This window comes from Sciurus vulgaris (genome assembly GCF_902686455.1).
Source record: "Sciurus vulgaris genome assembly, chromosome: 1".
Taxonomy (NCBI): Eukaryota; Metazoa; Chordata; class Mammalia; order Rodentia; family Sciuridae; genus Sciurus; species Sciurus vulgaris.
This window is the reverse complement of record NC_136461.1, coordinates 18,518,871-18,541,292: the sequence shown is the minus strand read 5'-3', so window position 1 is coordinate 18,541,292 and position 22,422 is coordinate 18,518,871. Positions and strand designations below refer to the sequence as shown.

The 22,422-nt window shown below is 53.8% G+C and overlaps 2 protein-coding genes across 3 annotated transcripts; both read right to left on the bottom strand.

Moving 5' to 3' along the window:
* Nucleotides 1-132: 132 nt before the first annotated feature.
* On the bottom strand, nt 133-12,146 carry CATSPER4 (cation channel sperm associated 4). 2 transcript variants are annotated; one of them, XM_079110236.1, is made up of 11 exons: nt 11,493-12,146; nt 11,324-11,398; nt 10,760-10,903; nt 8,169-8,270; nt 5,034-5,131; nt 4,740-4,860; nt 4,401-4,534; nt 2,943-3,117; nt 2,126-2,340; nt 1,635-1,797; nt 133-975 (listed from the first exon to the last, which is right to left on the bottom strand). In XM_079110236.1, exons 1-11 carry the CDS (start codon nt 11,562-11,564, stop codon nt 922-924), a joined length of 1,353 nt encoding a protein of 450 aa, XP_078966362.1. In that variant the 5' UTR covers nt 11,565-12,146; the 3' UTR covers nt 133-921. The 2 variants fall into 2 exon arrangements, with proteins under 2 accessions (XP_078966362.1, XP_078966363.1); XM_079110237.1 differs by lacking the exons at nt 4,740-4,860; nt 5,034-5,131.
* A 107-nt stretch (nt 12,147-12,253) lies between these two features.
* On the bottom strand, nt 12,254-22,082 carry CNKSR1 (connector enhancer of kinase suppressor of Ras 1). The gene is given in 22 exon segments (XM_079148239.1): nt 12,254-12,645; nt 12,648-12,879; nt 13,398-13,579; nt 13,663-13,762; nt 13,856-13,911; nt 14,060-14,133; nt 14,396-14,467; nt 14,626-14,699; nt 15,378-15,550; nt 15,937-15,967; nt 16,046-16,140; nt 16,242-16,315; nt 16,389-16,435; nt 16,515-16,616; nt 16,960-17,028; nt 17,127-17,186; nt 17,722-17,826; nt 17,904-17,945; nt 18,368-18,452; nt 19,012-19,193; nt 19,286-19,443; nt 21,934-22,082. Coding segments are annotated over 22 exon segments (2,085 nt in total). The 5' UTR covers nt 21,986-22,082; the 3' UTR covers nt 12,254-12,625.
* Between the last annotated feature and the right edge of the window lie 340 nt (nt 22,083-22,422).

The window sequence follows — 22,422 nt, the reverse complement described above, 5'->3', positions numbered from 1 at the left end:
CTTTGACAGGTCCCAAGTTCCCCGAGAGACTCACCTGACCTACGAAATCCTCCTGCTTTTTCTAGCAGGACACAGTGCTACTTTCCCCCAGGAAGACTGCCAGAACCCACATTTTAACCAGTCAGTCTCCATTGTCCAAGAATGGAGCTGGTTTTACCCACACAGCTTAGTCAATTGTGACCCCCTTCAGATTAAGTTTCCCCAGAGTGAGGCTTAGACAGGGAAAGAGAGGGTAGTCCTAGTTCCCTCATCAGGCAGGGCTCCCAGGCTTGGAGTCTGGATCCACCCCTCACCAGAACTGAGAACCCTGTGGGCGGGGATTATATCTCTACCATTACGTAAGACATTTTCAGAGGGATGGATTTTTTTCCCACATTGCACTTGAAGCCTCTGAGGGCATCAGACAAACAGGCTTTGAGGGGCAAAATCTATCTTCCCCATCAGACCCGGGGCAAGTACCCCAAGGGGGTAGAGCTGGGGGTACACGTACTAGTCAGACACTGATTCCAACACAAAATTTATTGTCATTACACAGCACCTGGCCTCACTGGCCTTGGCAGGTGGCCCTTTCTCTTCTTGGTGTTTGGTCCATTCAGGCCATATCCAGCTCTGGGCTAGAGCAGGGGGTCAGGAATGCCCATCCTTAGGCCAAATCCTGGCTACCGTGGCCAGCAACCCCCCTTCCTCACTCATCTTTGCTGCTAGGGCTTCCACTCTCATCCAGAGTCCTTCTCCATCCTGGCTCCTCTGGACCTGCGACTCACAGGCACAAGCCCTGCCGAGGTTGCCACTGTCACAGCCCCTGGCCTCTGCCCACATGCAAGGAGAGGCTGGGCTCTTGCCAGGCTGTGCCACGCCGTGCTGGGGATGCAGGAAGCTGCAGTAGCTGGCTGTGTGTGTGCTTGGCTCTCTCTTGCAGTCTCAGTAGTTGAACTTATGTTTGCTAAGCAGCATATTTGTGCTAGATTCATAAACCTGTAAACCAAGCAGCCTTTTGGTCAGTCCCTACTCTCACCTGACAGACTCCTTTCCTCCCCACTTCCAGCCCCAACAGCTGCCCCACCCAGGCCTTTCAGGGAAGTCCTTCATCGATCTAACTCTAGCAGACTAGTACCCCCTCTGAGCTGGTGAGCCCAGGCATTCACAAGGCTTCAGGTCATTCTGTCCCAGTCAAATGGGGTGGAAGACAGAGAAGGGAACTAAATTAGGCTAGTGTGTGCCCTTTTTCTATCCAGAAGCTTCCTCTTTCAGGAGTATGCTACTCTTATGCCCCTAGATGGGATCCGGGAGTCTTTTGCCCATAGGGCAGCTGAGCATCTGTCTCTAAGGAGCCGCTGAGCTGGCTCAACCCACACCAAGAAGAGGTAGACTTGTAGGTGGTAGAGAACTAATGGACTCCTAGGGTGGAGCCTAATGGAAGTGGGCAGAGCCTCTCCCTAGAAGGAAAGGGTAGGACTTAAACAGATCCGGGCAGTGACAGTTGGAGTGGGATGGAGTTTGGGGTGGGAGGACTGATTTTGGAACCTGGACAGATTTTGAACCCTTGACAAACGGGCCAGTGGCTGGGCTGGACTGGGCACTACGCAGCACTGAGGTGGGGCCAGTAGGGATGGGGTGTGAGAGGGAAGGCGCACCTTTTCCCTGGTGATCAGCGCAGAGAGCAAGTCTTGCTTAGCCATATGGTGCATGTCCACAGAGGACCGGCTCTCCAGCGACACGTTCAGCGACAAGCGCCTGTGCAGAAGCACCTCCTCCTGCTCCTGGTTGAAGCGAATGGAGCGCACCTCCTCTACGATCCTGGGGAGCGGGCAGTGCGTTAGGGAGGTTGGGGGAGGGGAGAGCCCTTTCACCTCTTCCTCGGTAGGTGCCCTTCGTTGTATCCCTCACCCCCCGCAGAGCAACCCTGGTAGAGATTCAGACTGTGATGTGTGAGATGGAAGGAACCTGAAGGTCGGGATTCCAGCTCCTCCAGCAACAGGCTGGGGGACCCTGGGCAAGTCACAACCTCTCTGGGTCCCAGGATCCCCATTAGAAAATAGTGGTGGCCTGAGACCAGAAGAATCTGAGTTTCCGCCCAGCCCAGAATGGTGGGACTCTTGGTGACCCCAGGACTCCCAACCCCTACATGTTAAGCTCCTCTCGGATCTCCTTGTACTGCATCAGGTTCTCCTGTATCGCCTCAAGCACCAAGCAAAAGTTGCCGCATGTTTTTTCCGAGAGGTTTGACAGGGGGCCCCCCACAAGCGGTTCCTGGGGGATAGCCGATTTCTCCAAGCGGGCTACTGCACAGTGCACAAGTGGCAGCTCATCACCCCAGTCTTCCTCCTTCTCTGCGCCTGTCTGGGGGAGGAGGGATGGAGAACTCAGACCAAGGGAGGACCAGTTTCTTAGGACAGCAGGTTCTAAAGCCCCCATTTCAGCTCCAATCTTTTGTCCCCCTGCCACTGAGGACGGAACCCAGGGCATGGCAAGGGCTGGGCAAGCTGCTCCCGCTGAGCTCCACCTCCAACCTCGGCTCCATTTCACCCTGATCAGTCCTACTCAGCAGCTTCTCAAGCCCTGCCTGCTCTCAAGTCACAGCCCTGCCCTCAACCCTTCCAGAATGTTGTCACTGCCTTCTCCAATCTCAAGGAAGCTCCGCCCCTGAATGACTAGTACTGCCTTAACTGATGCGCATTGTTCAGTTACTCTCCCATTGTACAGAAGAAAAAAGTGAGGTTTAGATTAGTTAAATGCCCTAAGGCCACCCGCTGCTCCATTGTGAGTTGTCATAGAAACATAACGTCCAGAAAATCCACTCCCCTTAGATGCCCCGGTTGGTGAGAGGGTGGTTGAGATGGAGGCGGCTGTCTTGCCTTTCTCCAGGCCCTTGAGTGTGCAAGCACACGGACTTGAGCTCTAGCTGGGGCTTGTGCACAGCTCCCTCCCCGCATCCCACGCACCTCACTAAAGATTATTCGATTCTCCTGCCCCTGCTCCCCTGTCTTCATCATCTGTTCCAGATTGGTGGTCACCACGACGACGAACAGGTTGATGCCAATGAAGGCACCGATGGTGATGAAGATGGCAAAGTAGATGGCAGCCCCAATCTCCATTGCGTACTCCCTCTTCTCCATCCTGGAGATGGCAGGCGGGGCCACGTTACCTCCCTGGCCCTTTGGGCCTCAGTTTCCTCATCTATGAAATGGGGAAATTATCCCAAGGCTCACTGGGACTTCTGCCTGCTTGGCTACTATTGCAAAGATCTAAATCTCTACTTCCAGTTGTCATGGCAGCTGCTCTTTACTGTGCCGCTAGACAGTGGGCCAGCTCTCAAACCGGCCCTGCAAGGTGATCAGGATATCAGCATTATCAAGTTTAATCTATTAGGTATACTATTATTCATGGTTTTTCTTACTATGAAAACTACTCGAAGTTCATTATAGAAAGATTGGAAGAAAAAAATCCCATCTGCTGAGTTACCCACTATTAATAGCTTGTTGTAAATCCCCCCCCTAAAATATTTCCCTAAAATATAGTCCCCTGTACCAGATTCTATGCTAAGAGATTAATACAGATTCTTTCTACTGATCCTCACAGCAATCCATGACATAGATAATATTGGATTGTAATCCCAATTTACAGGTGAGGAAACAGACTCAGAAGAGAGATGGAGTAACTTGCCCAAAGTCACGTGACTAGTATGGTAGAGCAAGAACTCAAAAGCCCAGTGCAACTTCACTGTGCAGTGTGTGATTCTTTTCCGCTACCTACAACCTGATGAACCATGACTGCAGAGGCCATTTACTTACTAGGCTTCTACTTTCACCCAAAGGGGATAAAAATAAATCACTCATGGCTTGGTGGCTCATGCCTGTCATCCCAGCCACTCAGGAGGCTGAGGCAGAAGGATCACAAGTTTGAGGACAGCCTCCTTAATGAGGACTGGAAAGAAATAGGACTTAGATTTAAAAGAGAAAAAGTATAAAGGACAGAACCCAAAAATAACCTAGGGCAGTAGGTTTAAAAATGAGTTCCCAGGAGTCCAGGCAGTTTGGTGGACTCTCATGGACTGGAGTTGTCCTGTCATCACAGACCTGCTCCCTAGTCCAAGGCCCAGCTGTCCAGCTGTTTAGCATGATAGGAGGAGTCCTCAAAAACAGGGTCAGGTGGCACTTTGAATATGTGGAATTTCAAGGCCGACAAGGACCACAAACTCAGAGACCCCACCTACAGGAATTTCCTTTTCCCCAGTTTCAAGCCTGGGTCACCCCCTTCCTGCTAGGCCACCTCACCCAGCCTTGGAGGCCCCACTCTCATTGAGAGCCTTCCTCCCCACCCGATTTCCCTGCCTTTCAGGAGCTGCAGGCCCTTTCTTGCCAGGCTGGGATGACAGCCTGGAAGATTCCCCCTGTACTCACTGAAAGTCACTGTAGATGTCCAGCCAGCCATCTTGGGTGATGCAGATGAAGAGAGTGTACAGGGCAACCCCCATGTTCCGGAAATGGTTGGGCACGAATGCACCGAAGAGTGTGACCCCAAACACTGAGAACACCTGCCGGAGAGACCAAGACCCCCCTAGCTTCACCCGGGGGTCCTGGGGACAAGACATGCAAATAAATGCAAATTTTAAAAACTGCCAAGGGAATCACAGGGATTCAGACCCCTAGGCCTCTCTGCTGCAGGCACCCTGCTCTCCCCCGTGACCCAGGGATTCTGTTCAGGGGTGGGGAATAGCCAGGGTCGGGGAGGGCACTGACCAGCATAAAGAAGAGGATAAGGGCCATGACATTGGCCAGGTCAGGCAACGACTGCAGGATGACACGGATGATCCGGGCCAGGGGCTCCACCGCCATGCACACATGCACCAGCCGAAGTGCCCTGCAGCAGAACCTCTCAAGGGTGCCCCCTCAGTCCTTCCCAGACCTCTCCCTCCGCTCTGCCCCCCTGCCAACTGCTCAGAGAGGCAGAGCTGAGCCCCAGCTGTTAACAATCTCCCTTTTATCATTCCTGAGTCCAGACAGGTCCTCCTCTCTTCAGAGGCCCCAGCTCACCTGAGCGTGTAGGTGATAGCAATGATATCAAGTTCTTTGATGAAGAACCCCATGAGCAAGATAAAGACGATAATGAAGTTCAGGATGTTCCAGCCGTCCTGCGGGTGGGGGGCACACTTCTCCTGAGTCTGCCCTTCCCACACCCTGAGGATGGGCAGCTCAGTGACCCTGCTGCCCCCCCACCAAACATGCCACGAAACACACATGCACTCACTATCCCATAAGCGTGTCAAAAGCCAAGTGCAACCTCAGAGACTCACGGTAGAGCCTCACATACACCCAGCTAGTGCCCAGCTGAGAGCCACCTGGCTAATGAACTGCAGAAGATGGCCTTGCCCTACGGTTAGTGACCTGAAAACACTTGGGTGCTCCCGCCTTTGTGTGACACATGCTACAATTAATACAATGAAAGTAAATACTAACAAAAACATCAAAGATCACTGCTGCAGTAGGCAGGTGAGAGGTGAAATAGCACTCAAGGGACAAGGAAGGGGAACAGGCAAATTCTGTGAGCCCTTTGTCCAATATGGCACCTACTCATATAGGAATGGGAAAAGCAGGAGAAGTTCACTTGTAAGAAAAATTTGACCAATGATTCCACTTCTAGAAATCTGGTCTGCAAGTTCTCCAGAATAGGTGCAAATGACATTTGTATAAAGCTGAAAATGTCCAAAGTGCCCATTGATTGGAGACTGAATGAATTATGGCATATTTATTTCATGGAGTACTATGTAGCCACAAAAAATCAAATAAGAAAGATCTCTTGCAGGTAGATGGATGGAGTTGGAGAATATCATGCTAAGCAAAATAAGCTAATCCCCAAAAACCAAAGGCCAAATGTTTTCTCTGATATGTAGATGCTGATCCATAATGGAGGGTGGGGGGCAGGGGGGTAGGGATTAATGGAGGAACTTTGGATTGGGCAGAGGGGAGTGAGGGGAGGAAAGAAGGCAGGGGGTGGGAAAGATGGTGGAATGAGATTGACATCATTAACCTAAGTACTTATATGATGATCACATGAATGGTATGAACTCTACATCATGTACAACTAGAGAAATGAATAGTTGTGCTCCATTTGTGAACAATGAATTGAAACGCACTCTGCTGTCATGTATAACTAATTAGAACAAATAAAAATTTTAAAAAAGAAAGATCTCCAGGTATGAATGTAGAAAGATTGTCAGAACAGTGCATAGTGTCACAGGCCTGTAATTCCAGCAACTCAGGAGGCTGAGGCAGGAGGATGGCAAGTTCAAGGCCAGCCTGGGCAACTTAGCAAGACTCTGTCCCCTGCAAAAATTAAAAGGGTTGAGGGTGTAGCTCAGTGGTAGAGCACTTGCCTAGCTTGTACAAGGCCCTGCACATTCAAGTACTGCACAAAGAAAAAGAAGGAAGAAAAGATTGTTAGGATCTAGTAATTGACCAAACTGCAACATAGGACAGTGTTTACAGTATGATACTGTCAGGAAATGGAGGACTAAAAATATACACCCATTTGCTTATGATTGTAAAAATAACTACTGGGAGAATAAATAGGAGACTATAAATATAAGAAGATTACCTAGAGAGGGTGGGGGTGAGGGAACTGGAGTGGAAGCAAGAATTCTGTATACCTTTCAATATAGTTTTAACCAATATGTATCTATGTATCTGCATTAAATATACAAAAAGGAAAAAAAATTATTTATTTATTTATTTATTTATTTATTTATTTATTTATTTATTTGATACTGGGGATTGAACCCAGGGGCACTTAACTATTGAACCACATCCCAAGCCCTTTTTATGTTTTATTTTGAAACAGGGTCTCACTAAGTTGCTTAACGCCTCGCTAAGTTGCAGAGTCTGGCCTTGAACTTGGGATTCTCCTGTCTCAACCTCCTGAGTCACTGGCATTACAAATGTGCGCCACCATGCCAATATTTCCTAAACTCTTAGAGTTTTGCCTCCATATACACATTTTCAGACAGGCAGACACAAGCCCACCTGTCTATAAACCCATTCTTTTGTTCATCCATTATTAAGTTCCTACTGTATTCCATATCCTGAACCATTCCATTTCCTGAGGATGCAAGGTTTCTGCCCTGCAGGGCTCACAGACCATTAAGAGGGAAGTAGACATACAGCAAATTTTAACTCCATGTGAGATAGATAAGTACACGGTATCATGGGGACAGAGCAGCACCTGGCCTAGCCTGGGAGAGATGGGAAGATTCCCCACAATGAGAAGACATCCCAGTAGATGTGTAAGTAGAAGTAAAGCAAGCAAAGAGGGAAAATTGGAAGAGCACTTTGTGACATATGAAAATTATATGAAATTCAAATCTCAGTGTCCCTAAATAAAGTTTTATTGGAATACAGCTAGGCACAGTGGCATACACCTGTAGTCTCAGCTACTCAGGAGGCTGAGGAAGGAGGATCACATGGGCCCAGGAGTTTGAGGCCAGCCTAGACAACATAGCAAGACCCCATCTCAAAAAACAAATAAGAGTGGGGCGTGTTGGTGCACACCTGTAATCCCAGTGACTGCAAGTTCAAGTCCAACCTCAGCAACTTAGCTAGACCCTGTCTCAAAATAAAACATAAAAAGGGCTGAGAATGTAGCTCAGTGTTAGAGTACCCTTGGATTCGATCCCAAATAAATAAATAAATAAATAACAAATAAATAAATGAATATCAAATAAATAAAGAAGGATTCCTGCCCCCTGCCAAAAAAAAGTTGCATTGGGATATAGACATGCTCAGTCAGTTCTGTACTGTCTCTGCTTTTGTGCTAACCAACAGAGGACAGAAACCAAAGAGGCTGTGAAGATTAAAATATCTGGTGCATTACTGAAGTTTGCTGACCCCTGCTCTGGAACCCTGTCAATTAAGGTAGATCCTCTCAACCCCATTTCTCAGATGTAGAAATCAAACTTTGCCCAACTAAAGAGATGGGAGAGGCTGGAACAGGGATGAGAACTGGAACCCAATTTATCATGTTGCATCACAAGCATTCAAAAACCTCTCTTTCTCTCTCTCTTTCTCTCTCTCCACACACAGACACACACGCCCCTCAGTTTGTGGGGCAGGGACTGGAGGGGGTGTAGCCCTTAGAAAGGAGAAGGAGTGAACAGAGAGGTCCCAAGATCTCACCTTCCAGAAAATCCAAAAGCCATTGAGCCAGCCAAGGAGAACCTCACAGACAAGGATGGTCAGCACAATGTCATCTATGGTAGAGAACAACTGATAGTGTCTCTACACGGAAGATGGAGAGAAAGAGAGGGACAGAGGTGTTAGTGAATAGGGCCTGCGGGAGGCCAGGGAGAAGGACATCTGGCAGAGTGAGGAGACTCCTACCCCTGCCGCTTTTCAACTCCTCTGCCTTCTGTCCTGCCCTGGAAAACGCACTCTGCGTTCGTGCCAGGCACTGGCTAAGACCATTCAGGCATAGTTCCACGTGCCCATCAACACCGTCCTGCAGAGTAGCTTCCATTCCCATCCCACCGGTAGGGAATCAGAGGGGTGCCTGTCCCTACCACTCCCACGGTTCCAGTGTCTCAAGTCCCCTAGGTCAGGCCTGACCAAACTCCTGGTGTCTCCTGACTGTGGATCCAGGACAGGTACCTTGGGTGGATGAATCAGTGGGCAGGTAACTAGGATCTGTTCAAAAGACCCAACTCACCTCAATCCTACTCCAGCTTCTCTAGAGCTGTGACCCCAACTAACCTCCCACAGCCCCCTAACTTCACACTGGCATCACCAAAGTCACCTCATGGCCTCCCTCTCTTTATCCCAATGGCCAACTAGACTGCGTGCCCTGAAGCTCGCTGCCAACATGGGGGCCTCCCTGCTCTCTCTGGCCCTCTCTCCTCTCTCTTTTTTTCCCCTCTCCAACTCTATTTCATTCTTTATCAAAATGGTGGTGGCATCTGCACTCCGAATTCATTTCCTGAGCCCTGAATGGTTCCTGACGGGTCCTCTGCTCTCCTCACTCTGCAAACTTTGCCGTTGAGTTTCTGCCTGCGATACGTGAGAGTTGACGCTGGTGCAGGTCAGGAGAGTTAACCCGAGGTGCTCCTCGTCCTCTTCTCCCCACGGCTGGCCCTGTTGCCTGCTCCCCTGAACCTCACTCTTCTTCCCACCCCACACCCTTCAACAATCTCAATCCCACTCCTTCAGCTTCCTGGTGGACCCCACTGACAGCCCTCTGTGTTAGATATTACGTGGACACCTCGGGTACCACACTGACCTCCACATGCTCCCAAACCTGCTTTTCCTCTCATTCCTACACACAGACACACAGCACCAGCCAGACACTGTCGCTGAAGCCAGAAGCTTACCTTCCTGCCTTCCCTTTGATGAGACGGCGACGTGATAGTACCAGGTAACATGAAATAAGTGCTCACTAAATGTTAGAGACCAGTACCGTGGATCAGGAAGCTCTGTGGATTCAGCTCCCAGAGAGTTAGTTTCTAAAGGCATCTGACTTCTTTCCACCCACTGCCATCATCCTGGTCCAAGCCCACCATCTTTCACATGGAGCTCTGCCACAGGGTCCTGCCTGACCCTGCCTGACCCTTCTCCTCACTTTCTTGCTTCCCTCCCCACACTGTGGCCACCGTTGCAAGTTTTGTAAAGCACGAATCTGATCATTTCACTTCAGTGCTTTAAATCCTTCCCTGGCATTCCAGTGACATCTTCCTTCACCTAACATAACAAACCTGCATGATTTGGCCACTGACCACCTCTCTGAACTCAGCTGACACCACCACATGGGACCTGTTGATTTCTTTCATTTAACTTATTTTTGTAATGTTTGGGATGGAACAGAGAGTCTGATGCGTGCTAGGCAGGAGCTGTACCACTGAGCCATACCCCCAGCCTACATCCTAATTTTCCAATAGCACAATACAGATGTGTATACTCTGTAAGAAATTAAAATGTCAAGGATAAGAACAAAGTCATTCTGAACTTCAAGGTGGGCAAATAGAACTCTCCCACATGCTGCTTCTTTTGCCTAAAAGGCTCTTCTTTCCCATCTCCCAATCTCTGTGCCGTACCAGGGATCAAACTCAAAGCTTCCTGCATGCTGGGTAAATACTCTACCACAGAATCACATCCACGGCCCTTATTTTTTATTTTGAGACAGGATCTCACTAAGTTGCAGAGTCTGGTCCTCCTGCTTCAGCATCCAGAGTTACCATGCCGGCTCCCATCTCCCTTTGCCTGGCCAACTCCTACTCATTGTCTCCTGTCAGTTTGAGGGTCATCTGATAAAGGAGGCCTTCCCTGACCTCCCAGATCAGGTCAGATGGTCTTCTTTGAGCTTCTATGTACTCTGTGGTACTCAGGTGTTCGTGCCTGTCTGAGACAGGAACTGGGTTTAGTGTGCTTTCGGCTAGAACCTTGGCACTGAGTAGTCAGTGCCTGGCCCAGAAGGATTCTCCCTTAGTGACTGTCAAGATTGGACACTGTTCCTCACCAGGCACCCATTTGCCTGCCTCTGCCCACACAATTCTTTTCCTGCCCATCTACAAATCCAATGCATTTCTCAAAATTGGTCTTCAGAGAGTCCTCCACCGTCAAACTTCCCTGACCTTCAGATCCCTAGAAGGTCAGAGCTGACAGACCCTGAAAAGTCTCCAATCCAACCATCAGAGAGGGATGAGGAACCTGTGGCCCAAGAAGGAAGTGCCTTGCCCCAGGCCCCCATGAGAGCCAGTGGGGGCAAGACAGGGACCCACCTGACCAAGGACAAAGTTGGTGCGGAGAGCGATGGTGATGGCATTGACCACCAACAGCGAGGCCAGCAGCAGCTGGAAGGCTGGGTGTCGCAGGAGCTGCTTGATGTACATGCGAGTGATGAACTCCTGCATGTCCCACGCATCCTGGGAGGAGACAGGGACCTTCCTTCAGCCAGGTGTCACCATAGCTTTGTGCTCCATGTATGCGGGTCCCTGTGGGGCTGCTCTAGTTGCCTGAGATCATGGAATGCAGGCATTGGGGTGGAGGTCATGACCTAAATGACCTAAAACAGGGTCACTGTTGGGGGATATTTGTGTGGCTCATGGCACGAGAGTCTCTACTGGGGACCCTGCTGTTGACTGTCATAATATAAGGGTTCCTGTCGGGGGCACTGGCCAGTAGTGACTAATATAACATTAGGGGTCACTGCAGGGGTCCCTGGTGTGTAAGGTCATCTTGGGGGTCATTAAAGGTAGATGAGGGCCTGGTCTGTCCATGAGCAGCTATAGAAAGGGCCTGTGGGATGAGGGTCAATGAAGGCCCCAGGCCCAGCCCTGCCTTACCTTTTTACTTGTGATGTCCCTGCGGTTGATGAGCACTTGCTCCTCATGCCGTATGAAGGGGTCATGTGTGGTCCTCTGCAGGAGAGAGGAGAGGGCCCTCAGTGCAGCCACTGCCCCTGCCCAGCCCAGGAAGCTGGCTCAGCGATAGGGCCAGGCAGGGGCCCCGTACCACGAATTTCAAATGTTTGACGTTGGTGGTGTCTGTCCATTGCTGCCACCAGGTCTTTTGGTTCTCAGCCATCTTCACTCTGTCCACATCTACTCCTCCTCTTCCAAGAAATGTCACTCGGGGCAGTCTTGCTCCCCCTCGTGGTGAGATCACAGAGGCAGCTGTGACCTGCAGCGTTCTGCATTCTACGAAGGCATTCCAACTCCAGAGCTCCTCCCACTGCCGCCGGCTGTGCCCCACAGCCGAGTCAGGGATGCCTGGCCACTGATGGGAGTGGGTAAGGTCTCCTGTGCTGCCTGTGGAGTCAAGGGACAGGTCCCTGCTCTGCACCCACACGTGGAAGGCGAGGCTGGGCTAGGAAGTGGAGCAGAGGTTCCGTGCCAGGATCTTCCCCAGGGCAGACCTCCGCCTGCACACCCTACTCTCCAGCTACCTCTCCCACCCCCGAGCTCCAGGGCTGCCCACCCGCCCTTCGTGCTGGGTATGTTTCCCCATCTACTAAGTAGACATTACCCTTCTGTCCTCCTGGGGATGGGTAGGGGAGCTCTTCTGGCACCCAAGGGCTGAGGATGAATGGACGTGAGTAGGAGCCCGTCACCCTGGAGGGCAGGAACTTTGGGTACAGAGCCCAGGCCAGCGGGTGGTGTGTGTGTGGCGGGGGGGGGGGGGGGGTGGAACCCATCCTGCAGAGGAGAGCCATCTTAGGCCCCTCTGAGGGGGTAGATTCCTTATTCTAAAGTAAAGGTACACAGAGATTCATTTTCAAGAAATTAACTTTATTTGGTTGGAAAAGCATCTCCTCTGTAAAACACCCATCTAGACCTGGCTTGAGGAAGGGCACACTGCTGGGGGGCAGGGGGCAGGGCACACTGCACCCGTCAGATCTGAAGATAGGGGAGAGTGTCTTCTCTGCAGGGAGGAGGGTGGCCAAAGGTCACTTTACCCCACTCCAGGGGAGACAGGAGCAGAAATGGTGGAAGCTCAGGCAGAGCAGTCAGCATGGCCTAGTGCTGCTTCCAGTCTCAAACAGAACCCAGAGACCTGCTGTTGACATGTCAGTGGCTAGGGGTGAGGTGGTCCTCAGGGTCAAAGGTTAGGAACTAGGGTGTTGGCCAGGGTCAGTGGTCAGGAGGTCAGAGGTTGCTCTCTGGGTCAAGGGACAGAGATGGGAGGGCTCCTCAGAGTCAGAGGACAGGGGTTGGGGGGACTGTGCTCTAGAGTGAGAGGTCAGAGCTTGAGGGCTGCCCTCAGCCTGCACCAATCCCCAGGCCCCCAGGCCCTCTGAGTACAGCTCCTGGTTCTTCTCCTTCCACCGGCGGAATTTCTCTCCAGTCAGCTCAGGGTCGCTCAGCACCTCCTCCAGGGCCTGCAGTTCCTGCAGCTTTGCCTGTGAGGGGAGCAGGGGGTAAGGAGCCATGATCAGCCAAGGTGGCAGCAGAGCCCAAGCCCAGAGCTAACTCTGGAGTCCTGTACCTAGAACCCAGCACCTGGCCAGCCAGGCACAAGCCTGGGTAAGATTTCAAACCCCAGCTCAGAACCCAGAACTTGGAGCAGTCCAGTTGAGTCCAAAATGAAGCCTAGAGCCCAGAACCAAGTCCACTGCTAAAAAGCCTAGCCTAAGGGGCTGGGACCTGGGGATGTGGCCAGTGGTAGATCCCTTGCCTAGCATGCAAGAGGCCCTGGGTTCAATTCCCAGTACCCCTACCAAAAGAGCTAAGCCCAAGCCCAGAACTGAGGCCCTGAGTCAGACAGCCAAGAGCCCAGAGCCAAGCTCCTGAGGAGTCAGAAAGCCAGAGGCAGGAACCCAGAGCTGAGCCTGCAGTCCAAAGTCCAGAGTGGCACTCAGCCAGAAACAAGCCTGAAGCCCAGAGCCCACCTTCGCTGTGCCGGGTGCCCCCAGCTGACCTTGAGTGTGCTCTGTAATGCCCGGACTCGGTGCACCCGCTCGTTGAGGTGGGGGTCTCGGTTGCGCCGCATGAAAGAGCTCCTCCACTGCTCCTGGGTCAGGGGCTGCGGCTGCCCCAGCAGGGACACGCCACCCTGCCTTAGTCCCCGTACCATGCCTTCCAGTGCCCCTTCACTGCTGTCTGTGGGAGCAGGGAGCAGGATGAGGATGTGTCCACGCCCTCAACCCAGTGCCCGACGCCCTGCTTCCAACTCCAGTGAACACCTGTGAGAGAGCCCAAGGAGGTCCTGGGACTGCGCTGTGTCGGGGAGGCGGCAGGTGAAATGTCTCCATGGAGTGAACTCCCAGTCTGAGATGGGCTGGGCTGAGGCAGGGTGAAAGGAAAGGAGGGCCTCAGCCCGAGCCCCGTGTCCAGCTGTTCACCCCCGTCTCCTGCCTGAAGTGGTCCCCTACTCACCGAGGCTGAGCGGGACCCAGTCTCATCATCTTCTGCTTCTGTCTCACTGTAGCAGTCTAGGGTGGTGGGGAGCAGTTGGGGGACCCACAGGGTTTGGGGAGGCCAGGGTGTAGGCAGGGGGCTTTAAGTTTGAGCCCCCATACCGGGAATGGCAGAGGCTCAGGTGGGACCCGATCCTTCTTCCCACCCTTGAAAGAGACCCACCTTCCTCTCGGGCTGAGGGGGCCTGGCCTGGGGACTGATACTTGGAAATGCAGGTAATGAGACGGCGTACCCACCTGTGGAGGAGCAGACAGGTGTCAGGGAGGTTCCGTGCACTGAGGTCTATTTATATCGGGGCTTTACACCCACGTCATCTTTTAATTTAATCCTCAGACTAACTGGGAGCGGTAGGAATTCTTATTGGCTCATTTTATAGATGATGAAATTGAAGCTTAGACAGTGACCACCCTGACCAGCCACTGCCAGAGGACTTGGACTTGGACCCCGGCTCCTGAGCCTGGGGGCTCTGCGGGAGTAGGGAAGGGAGGCGGCACTCACAGGCTCAGATCGGACAGGGTGTCGGCAGCGAAGACGAAGGGTTTGTACACGTCATGGGTGAGCTGGAACACACTGCCGGGGAGCAGAGGGCACCTCTCAGCCTCCTCCTGAGCGGGCCCATCCAGAACCGGGGAAAGCTGGACCGGGGCTCCCAGCCACCTGCTATCACCCACCCTGACCCTCCACCCTTCCTCTCCCCGTCCTCCAGCCTACATACCCCAGGACTTAACTATTTTTTCTTCTGATCATGTCCACTTTCCAGGCTATAGTTGGAGACATTGATGAGGCCCTGAGCCTTTTCATCCTGGGGGGGGTCACAGTATGAGGGTCAGCCTGGGGCCCTAAAACCCTGCAGGCAGCTCCTGAGTTGCCCCTTGGACTCCTGAGGGTGGTGGAGGGGAGAGGGCGTCTTCTGGGCTCTAACTGCCAGTCTCTTGGTTTTGGGGGCTCGGGGCAGGAGGTGTAGTCAAATGGTGCCTCTGAGCCAGAAAAGGGAAGCAAAGATATCCAGGGAAGCAGCTAAGGAAGCAGAGCCCGCTCCCGTGTTTGTTCCTTCAGTAGACACACGGCTGCTCCACGCCCCTGGGCTCTGCAAATGCCTTTTCCCTTCATAGTTTTCTTTCCCCCTTTCATCTGACTAACTCCCAGGTATTATTTTCTCAGAGAAGCGTCTGGACTCCTTCAGGCTGGACTGGACACCTGTGCCGGGCCCACGTATCTCCTGGGCTTTCCTTCATCTCAGCACGTTTCCCACACTGCCTTGAGTATGTACAAGCTCCACCCCAGCCTTCGAACTGCTGTCCCACACTCAGTAACTCATTCTGGGAGAAGCCATCCCCATTTTGCAGACAGGAACGCTGGGACCTGGGAAGGCCTGGGGGTCACCCGTGACAACAGACGGGAGCAGATGGTGGAATAAAGACGAGAATCTTGGCCCCGAGGTGACTCACTGGCTACCTGTGCATGGTGTGTGGTGCCTCACCTGGGGCTGCTGGTACCAGTAGAGCATGTGTCCCTTAAGCACAAACCAGCAGCGGCGCCAGCGTGGGCCCATGAAGCCACCGGGTGCCTTGCGCAGCAAGAGCCAGCCATCGCAGTCTGGCCGGCCCAGCTCCCGGCAGGACACCCGCCGGCGGCTCAGCCTTGTCGCCACCCCTGCAAGCAACATGGCACAACCAGGTTGGTGAGGGGCTGGCAACGCGTTCCAGACCCACAAACCTACTCCCTTGCCCCCCATGACCATCCCCAACTGAGACACGTGAACCCCACTCTGGGGCTGCAATTTTACACGCATCATTGCTGAGGTGGGGACAACTCTCCAGGTTAGAGATGAGGAAACTGGAGATAAGAGAATAAGCCATGCTTCAAGTCACAAAGTTGGTCTGGGCAGGGAGCATGGGTCTGTGTGACCCCAGAAAAGAGCTGTTTCCAGGACAGGCTGTGTGGGAAGCACAAGGGGTGGTTTGGCAGCACTGCAAAGATTTCTAAGAGTTCCTCATTTCGGGGATATGACATGCCCACTCAGTCCACGGCATTGGTACCTTTTGATTTCTTCCGACCAAGAACAGGACTCTGAAAGGACCATACGGGGGTTAGAGAGGGGTCTAGGTCCTCAGCCCACATCCCTCCTTGCTGATCCCCTGAGCTCACCTCGTCAGGGTGTCCTGGGGGGCTTGGAGTCTCTGCTATTCCTGCTGGGAGTACAGGGGGACTGGGCAGGGGCTCAGGGTCAAGGGAGGTAGAATCTGTCAGGGAGGGATGGGGGAGGGTTTAAGATCCAGGACCAGAGTCAGGCACTCAGATGCCCTGCCAGGGGCATCTGCTACCTGGTGTGCTTTGAAACTACCTGTCCAGGCAGCAGGGGACTCAGGACTTAGGTCTGAAGTCAGGTTGAAGGCAAAGACGTCTTCAGATGGGACCCTGTGGGAAGCAAGGGGGGATGAGATGCGTCCGTGGTGCCCCACCAAGACACACCCAGGGCAGAGTCTGTTACCTGGGGGACAGTGATTGGCTTCTCAGGTGTGGGGAGTCCAGGGGCGTCTGGGGAACAACCAGAAACAGGGTGACAGAGCTGACAACAGGAGTTTGAAAGCAGGTGGGGTGGGATGGGGACAGGTACCTGTGGGGGCGTCTTGGGCACTGGGATCTTCTTTAGCACTAAGCTGACCCTGGCTGGCTTCCGCAGCAGCTCCCTCAGCATGTTCTTGTGGGGCCAGCCCACCTAGGGCAGAGGAGTAGAGGGCGGGGCAGAGGCGCTGGGTGGCACCAAGCTGGGCAGGAGGCTCTGAGGCAGCCCAACACCACCTGCCTTCACTGGGAGCTGTACATGAGCTTCCTGCTTCTGCCTCACCTCACATGGCCTCCAGGAAGCCACCAGGAGCCCCTCACCTTGGCTCCTTAGAGGCGGTGAGAGAGCCTGGAGCAGAGCAGCTGGAAGGTGGGTGAGCAACTGCCACAACCCCGCTCCCCTGAAGGGACAGAACCCTGGGTGCCTTCCCCACCCAGCAGCCCTGGTGTCCTCACTGGCCCCCTCGGCTGCACCCATCCCTCTCCCGCCTGCTTACCACCACCTGCTCGTTGATCTGGACAACCTCATCTCCAGGCAGGACCTGCAGGCGGGAGTCGGTGGGGACCTGGTAAGGGGATGAGGGCCCAGAAGTGAGCTTTCCGGGGGCCTGTTGCTGGCAGGTGAGAGACCTCAGGGTTGGCTGGCTGGGTGGGGGTGTCTCACCTGGGGGCCCACTCGGGACACAAAGTGCTGGCAGTTGCTGGTGGTGTGGATTTCCACGTCCTGCAGAGGCAGAGGCTACAGTCACTGAGGGCTTGATTCTAAGGTGGGTGGTACTGGGGACAGAGGTGGACCCAAGAGTACTGCTCCAACTTTCTGTATGACTTTGGGCTTGCTGCTCCTCTCTGGTCCTCTGTTTCCCGGTCTGATAAAGGGCCAGGAGGAAGCTGGAGTCACTGATTTTTGAGCTACTAGATTCTCAGCCACTTTCTTGAAGGGAAAGGGATGGGGCAGGACACAGGCAGGGCTGGGGGCTCTGATTTTCCCAACTGGTTAAGATAAAGCAGAAAAGTTCATGTCCTCTCCCCTGTATCCTAACCTGTCCCTGAGCCCCTACCAGGTCTGTGTCACAGGACACAGGAACATGCTGCCCAAGACCATGCCACATGGCACCTCAGGTCTGGGCCTCCATTTTCACATCTCTGCATAAAAGGTCTCCAGCTAGCTGTCTGAGGTGCTGGGGATCCTAGAGCACATTTCAGGGCCCAGACAAAACTGTCAAGGGGTCAGCAGTGAGAGGTGACAGGTCAGGGCTCACCAAAGGCTCTTCCAGCTGCACCTGCTCCAGCACAGCCCTCTGCTCCAGCAGCTCCTCTGGGCTGCAGCTCAGGATATTGTGGCAGATCCCAGTCACTTGGCTGCACTGGGGGAGGGGAGCAGGTTGCAGGGCTGAGCCTGGTCCCACCCCACCCCGCTCCCTCCTCAGCCCCACAGACTCACGATCCTCAGGACTCTGCTTTCTTTTTCAGCCTCTGGGAAGTCCTAGAAGCAGAGAGAGGAGGGCCTCCCCTGAGTAAGGGTGGAATGGGGGGTTGTCTTCTCCCGAGGACATGGGGGGGGTCCCTCCTGTCCTTCCCAGCTTCCCCTATACTAGCTGCCTTCCCAGAACTATAGGGCCTCAAAGTCTCAACCCCAAGGTCTCATCCCCCTGACACCAGGCCCCCAAAAGTCACTACACAGTCCCTCCCCTGCCACCACCTCCTGAGCTTCATGCTTCTGAGCTTCCCCTGCCGGCAAGGAGAGCCCCACACTCTTGCTGCCCCATACCCCGTGGCAGGGCCTCCTCTTCTCCTGCGCTCTCGCCCCAGCTCTCACACCCGATCCTGGTCTGATTCACAGGTTATAAAAAGCTCCGGCCTGGTCTGGCCTAGGGGCTGGGCCAAGCCTGGCCCCTGTTGTCCTACCTCCTGCAAGACCTGGCTCAGCTCCCCGCACAACACCCCGATCTCCTGGCAGGCTGAGAAGTCATTTAAGTGGGAGAAGAGGTACCTGGCAGGAAGAGTGGCGCAGGGCTCAGGGGTAGGGCTGGGCTACTCGAGCCAATTTCTCATCTGAGACTTGGGGACAGTTCCTGCCCCGATGAGTTTTGCTTTGCAATAAAGAAGATAACTGAAACATCTGCAGGGCTCAGCACAGGACTTATCTGTCATGCAGCTACGAGGCACCAGGCCCTATTCTAGGCACTGGGGAGACAGACAGTAAACATATCATTATGTCAGTAATGATTTAACCCCGGCTGTAATAAGTATCCTGAGATGCAGGAGCTCTGAGAATGACTGACAGGCAGGCTTCCCAGAGGAGGTGACATTTGAGGTGGGACTTATAGGATAAGCATCAGCAGCCATTGAAGGGGCCAAGGAACTCTGTTTAATGGTGTTGATAAGACTATTGTGATAATGAGTTGGCAGGATGGTCCAGCGCCCCTGCTCAGACAGGCTACCCTGCTCTGCCGTATCTGAACAAGAGCCAAGCTCTTTATTCTCTCCCAGGCCCTGGAGGAAGCCAAGGATGAGAAGGGTCCCCTTACCAGTTACCCCAACCTGGGTACCTGTTGAGCCAGAAGAGGAGCACACGGGCTTCCCGCACAAGCTCCACAGCTGCGCTGAGGACATCGGCAGGGGTCTCGGCACAGTCCCCCAGGCGGCCTTTGACTAAGCTCGTCAGGGCCTGGGTCCCCTCCAGTAGCCCCTCTGTCAGGGTCTGCAGGTTCTCTGTCTGCAGCCCAGAGTTCTGTGCCAGAAAGGGGCAGGTCACTGCTGCGGCAGTAGCCAACCCCCTCAGGGTGGCAGACACTGCAATCAGTGTGACCAGAGTTCACTCACCAGAGCCTGGAGCTGTTCCACTCCATCCAGAATGAGCTCCTGATGGCCCAGAGGCCACACAGTCAGAGCCTCAAGGCTGCGGGGACAGAGCTGGAGCAGGTACTTGCCAGGCAGTGCCCAGTCTTCAAAGGGATAGTCCTGCAGGGAATCGTCCAGGCCTGGAGGCAGAGCAAGGGTCAGCGGGAGGGGAAACAGAGGGGTCATGACCTTCTGGGCCAGTTCTTCACTCCAGCAGACCTCTTTTCCCTCCCATCTGTCCCCAGTGACAACCCTGAGACTCAGGCAGAGTTCTGTCCATTTCACAGCTGAGGCCCCTGAGTAGCTGAGGACTGTATGGGCAGTGGCTTTAAAAGACAGTCCCCAGACCAGCAGCAGCTGCCTCACTGGGGAACCTGTTAGGAATGCAAATTCCCAGGTCTCACCCCACAACTACTGAAGCAGACACTCCGGGCTAGGACCCAGTGGTTTGTGTTAACAAGCCCTTCAGGTGACTCTGATGTTCCCCTAAGTCTGAACAGGAGTGATATAGAGGATAAGGGCAAGGGACTCGAGTCAGGGAAACCTGACAGCTAGCACTTGAGCAACTAAGATGATTGTTCTGGGCCTCAGTTTCTTCACATGTAAAATGGGAACACAAAAGTGTCTACCTTCTAACCACGTGTGTATTAAATGATTTGATATATGTCAAATGCGTGGTCCACTCTCTGGTTCATGGTAGACAGGCAACGAACAGAAGCCATCATATTATTATTGCCAGACTCTCTACCATATCTACGTGATTAGGCCGCCGCCTGTCCTTCCAGGATTGTGGCACAGCCCCTCCAACTTAACACTTCAGATCCAGAGTACCAACTCCTTGCAGGTCCTGGAAGGTTCTTTTGCCTCAGGGTCCCCCCATGTTCTATTCCTTCTGCCTGGATAGCTCTTCAAGTTCTGTCACATCCTTTTCCTTCCCACTCCCCAAATGCCTTCCATAGCTCCCCAGGTTGGGTGGGGAAGCTTCTTCGCTTGGTCCCAATGTCCCCTGAGCCTCCAAACACCCTGGTACTTGGACATCAGTTTTTCCTACTTTATCACTGGTCTTTCAAAGACCAGCTCTTAAATAACCATTTAATCCCCAGCCTATTCCTGACACAAGGCAGACACTCAAAAATAAGAAAAAGAGCCAGATGCAGTGGCACATGCCTATAATCCCAGCGACTCGGGAGGCTGGAGGATCGCAAGTTCAAAGCCAGCCTCAACAAAAGTCAGGTGCTAAGCAACTCAGTGAGACCCTGTCTCTAAATAAAATATAAAACAGGGCTGGAGATGTGGTTGAGTGCCCCTGAATTCAATCCCCAGTAGACCCCCTGCCAAAAAAAAGAAAAAAAGGAAAAATAGCTCTTGAGTGCTTACTTTATGCTAAGCATAGTTTTATGGGCTTTATATATATTGATGCATTTGACCTTCGCCTCCTTTCTGGGAGGTGGGGACTACTGTCATACCCATTAAACAGACGGGAAAACTGACACAAGGGAGAATTAGCAGCTTGCTCAGTCTTTGAAGGAATTCCTCCCAGTCCAAGCCAGGCTCTCATTAGGGAATGCGTGTGTGTGGTCAATAGCTTTCCCTCATTCTCAGAGTGGCATTAAGAGTTAATGAATGTGGGGGCTGGGGAGATAGCTCAGTCGGTAGAGTGCTTGCCTTGTAAGCACAAGGCCTTGGGTTTGATCCCCAGCACCTCCCCCCCAAAAAAAGAGTTAATGAATCTGTTGCTCTCTGGCCATGGATTCTTGAGCAACTCCCTTCCCACAGTGAATGTGTTGGACTGCCCACCCTGCAGCATACCCGAAACTGAGCTACCTGTGCTACCAGGCCATGATTATCTCATTTTGCCAACTCCATGGACAGAGAAACTAAGACCTATGATCACTGAGCCAGTCTGGGACTCTGGCTCCAGTCCTGAGCACCCCGCCGCACCCTGGGCCTGTCCCCAGTGCACTCAGGCTGTCCCCTCTGGCAGGGGTGTCCTGACTCACCTCCCACTCCAGCTGCATCCACAGAAGGCTCTCACCGAGAGTCTGTCTGCACTTCATGTCTCCCAGCTGTCTGGGCTCACGGGGGAGCACAACCCCCTGGAATGGGAGCCCCCAGAGTGGGACTGTGTCACCCACTTGGGTCTGGCTGGAGCTTCTGCTTCTCCCCGGGGGAGTCTCAATCTAAGCAGGGGGGGGGGGGGGACACCAGGGCTGCTCCTGTTTCAGGACTGAGCAAAGCACTTCCTGCACTTCCTGGCTCCGTGCCTTAGGTTCAGCTTCTGAAAAATGGGCTTAATGACAGCCCTCCGGGCCCTGGGGCACCGGGAAGAAGGAGGCCATGGAGGGGCGTGGGTCGGAGGGCCCCTTGTTTTCACTGCCCTGCCTCCCCCTCGCCACCCTGCGGCCTCTTGTGATGCAGGGCGATGGGGGACCCACCTCTGGTCCCCCTGCCCTCGGGGGCCCTCGGGCCGAGCCCTCTGCCCAGCACAGTTCCTGGTACAGGGCAGACGCTCTGTAAATACTTGTTGACCGACAGACTCCGCAGGTTTTGCCCGTTTCCTTTCCCGACTTTCTGCCGACCCGACGCCGCGTTGGCACCCCTGGGCCCTCTTCGGCGCCGGCCCCACCCACCTCTCAGCCAGGCTGCCACCTTCCCGGGGGTCCAGGTCTCCACCGGCTCCATGCCGGGCTCCGCCCGCCGCGCCCGCCGGCGCAGGAATTTCCGCTCCTGAACTCGATGCCGGGGAGCGGCGCCGGGCGGGGCCGGGGCGGGGCCGCCGCATACCTGGACCCACGTGGCAGCCCAGGTGAGGCACTGCGACAGCCATTGGCCCACCACCTGTCCGCCTCCTGCCCCGCCCCTCAGGCTCGCTAGGGCTCTGGCAGCTAGGTGGCCCAGGCCAGGGGATGTGACTCTGACGACCTCAGAGCTGGCCCCAAATCGACTTGGTATCCCAGAGTGGGGATAAACCTGCAGGATCCTGGAAAAGAGGCCATAAGGCGAGCGATAAGCACAGAAGCAAAGCACAGAGGGTGTGGGGTATGGGGCCAGGTTCTGGGCGCGTATGACAGCTCCTATGAGCTGTGCCCTGGGGCTGGCCCTAACCTGTGTGCAGCCGT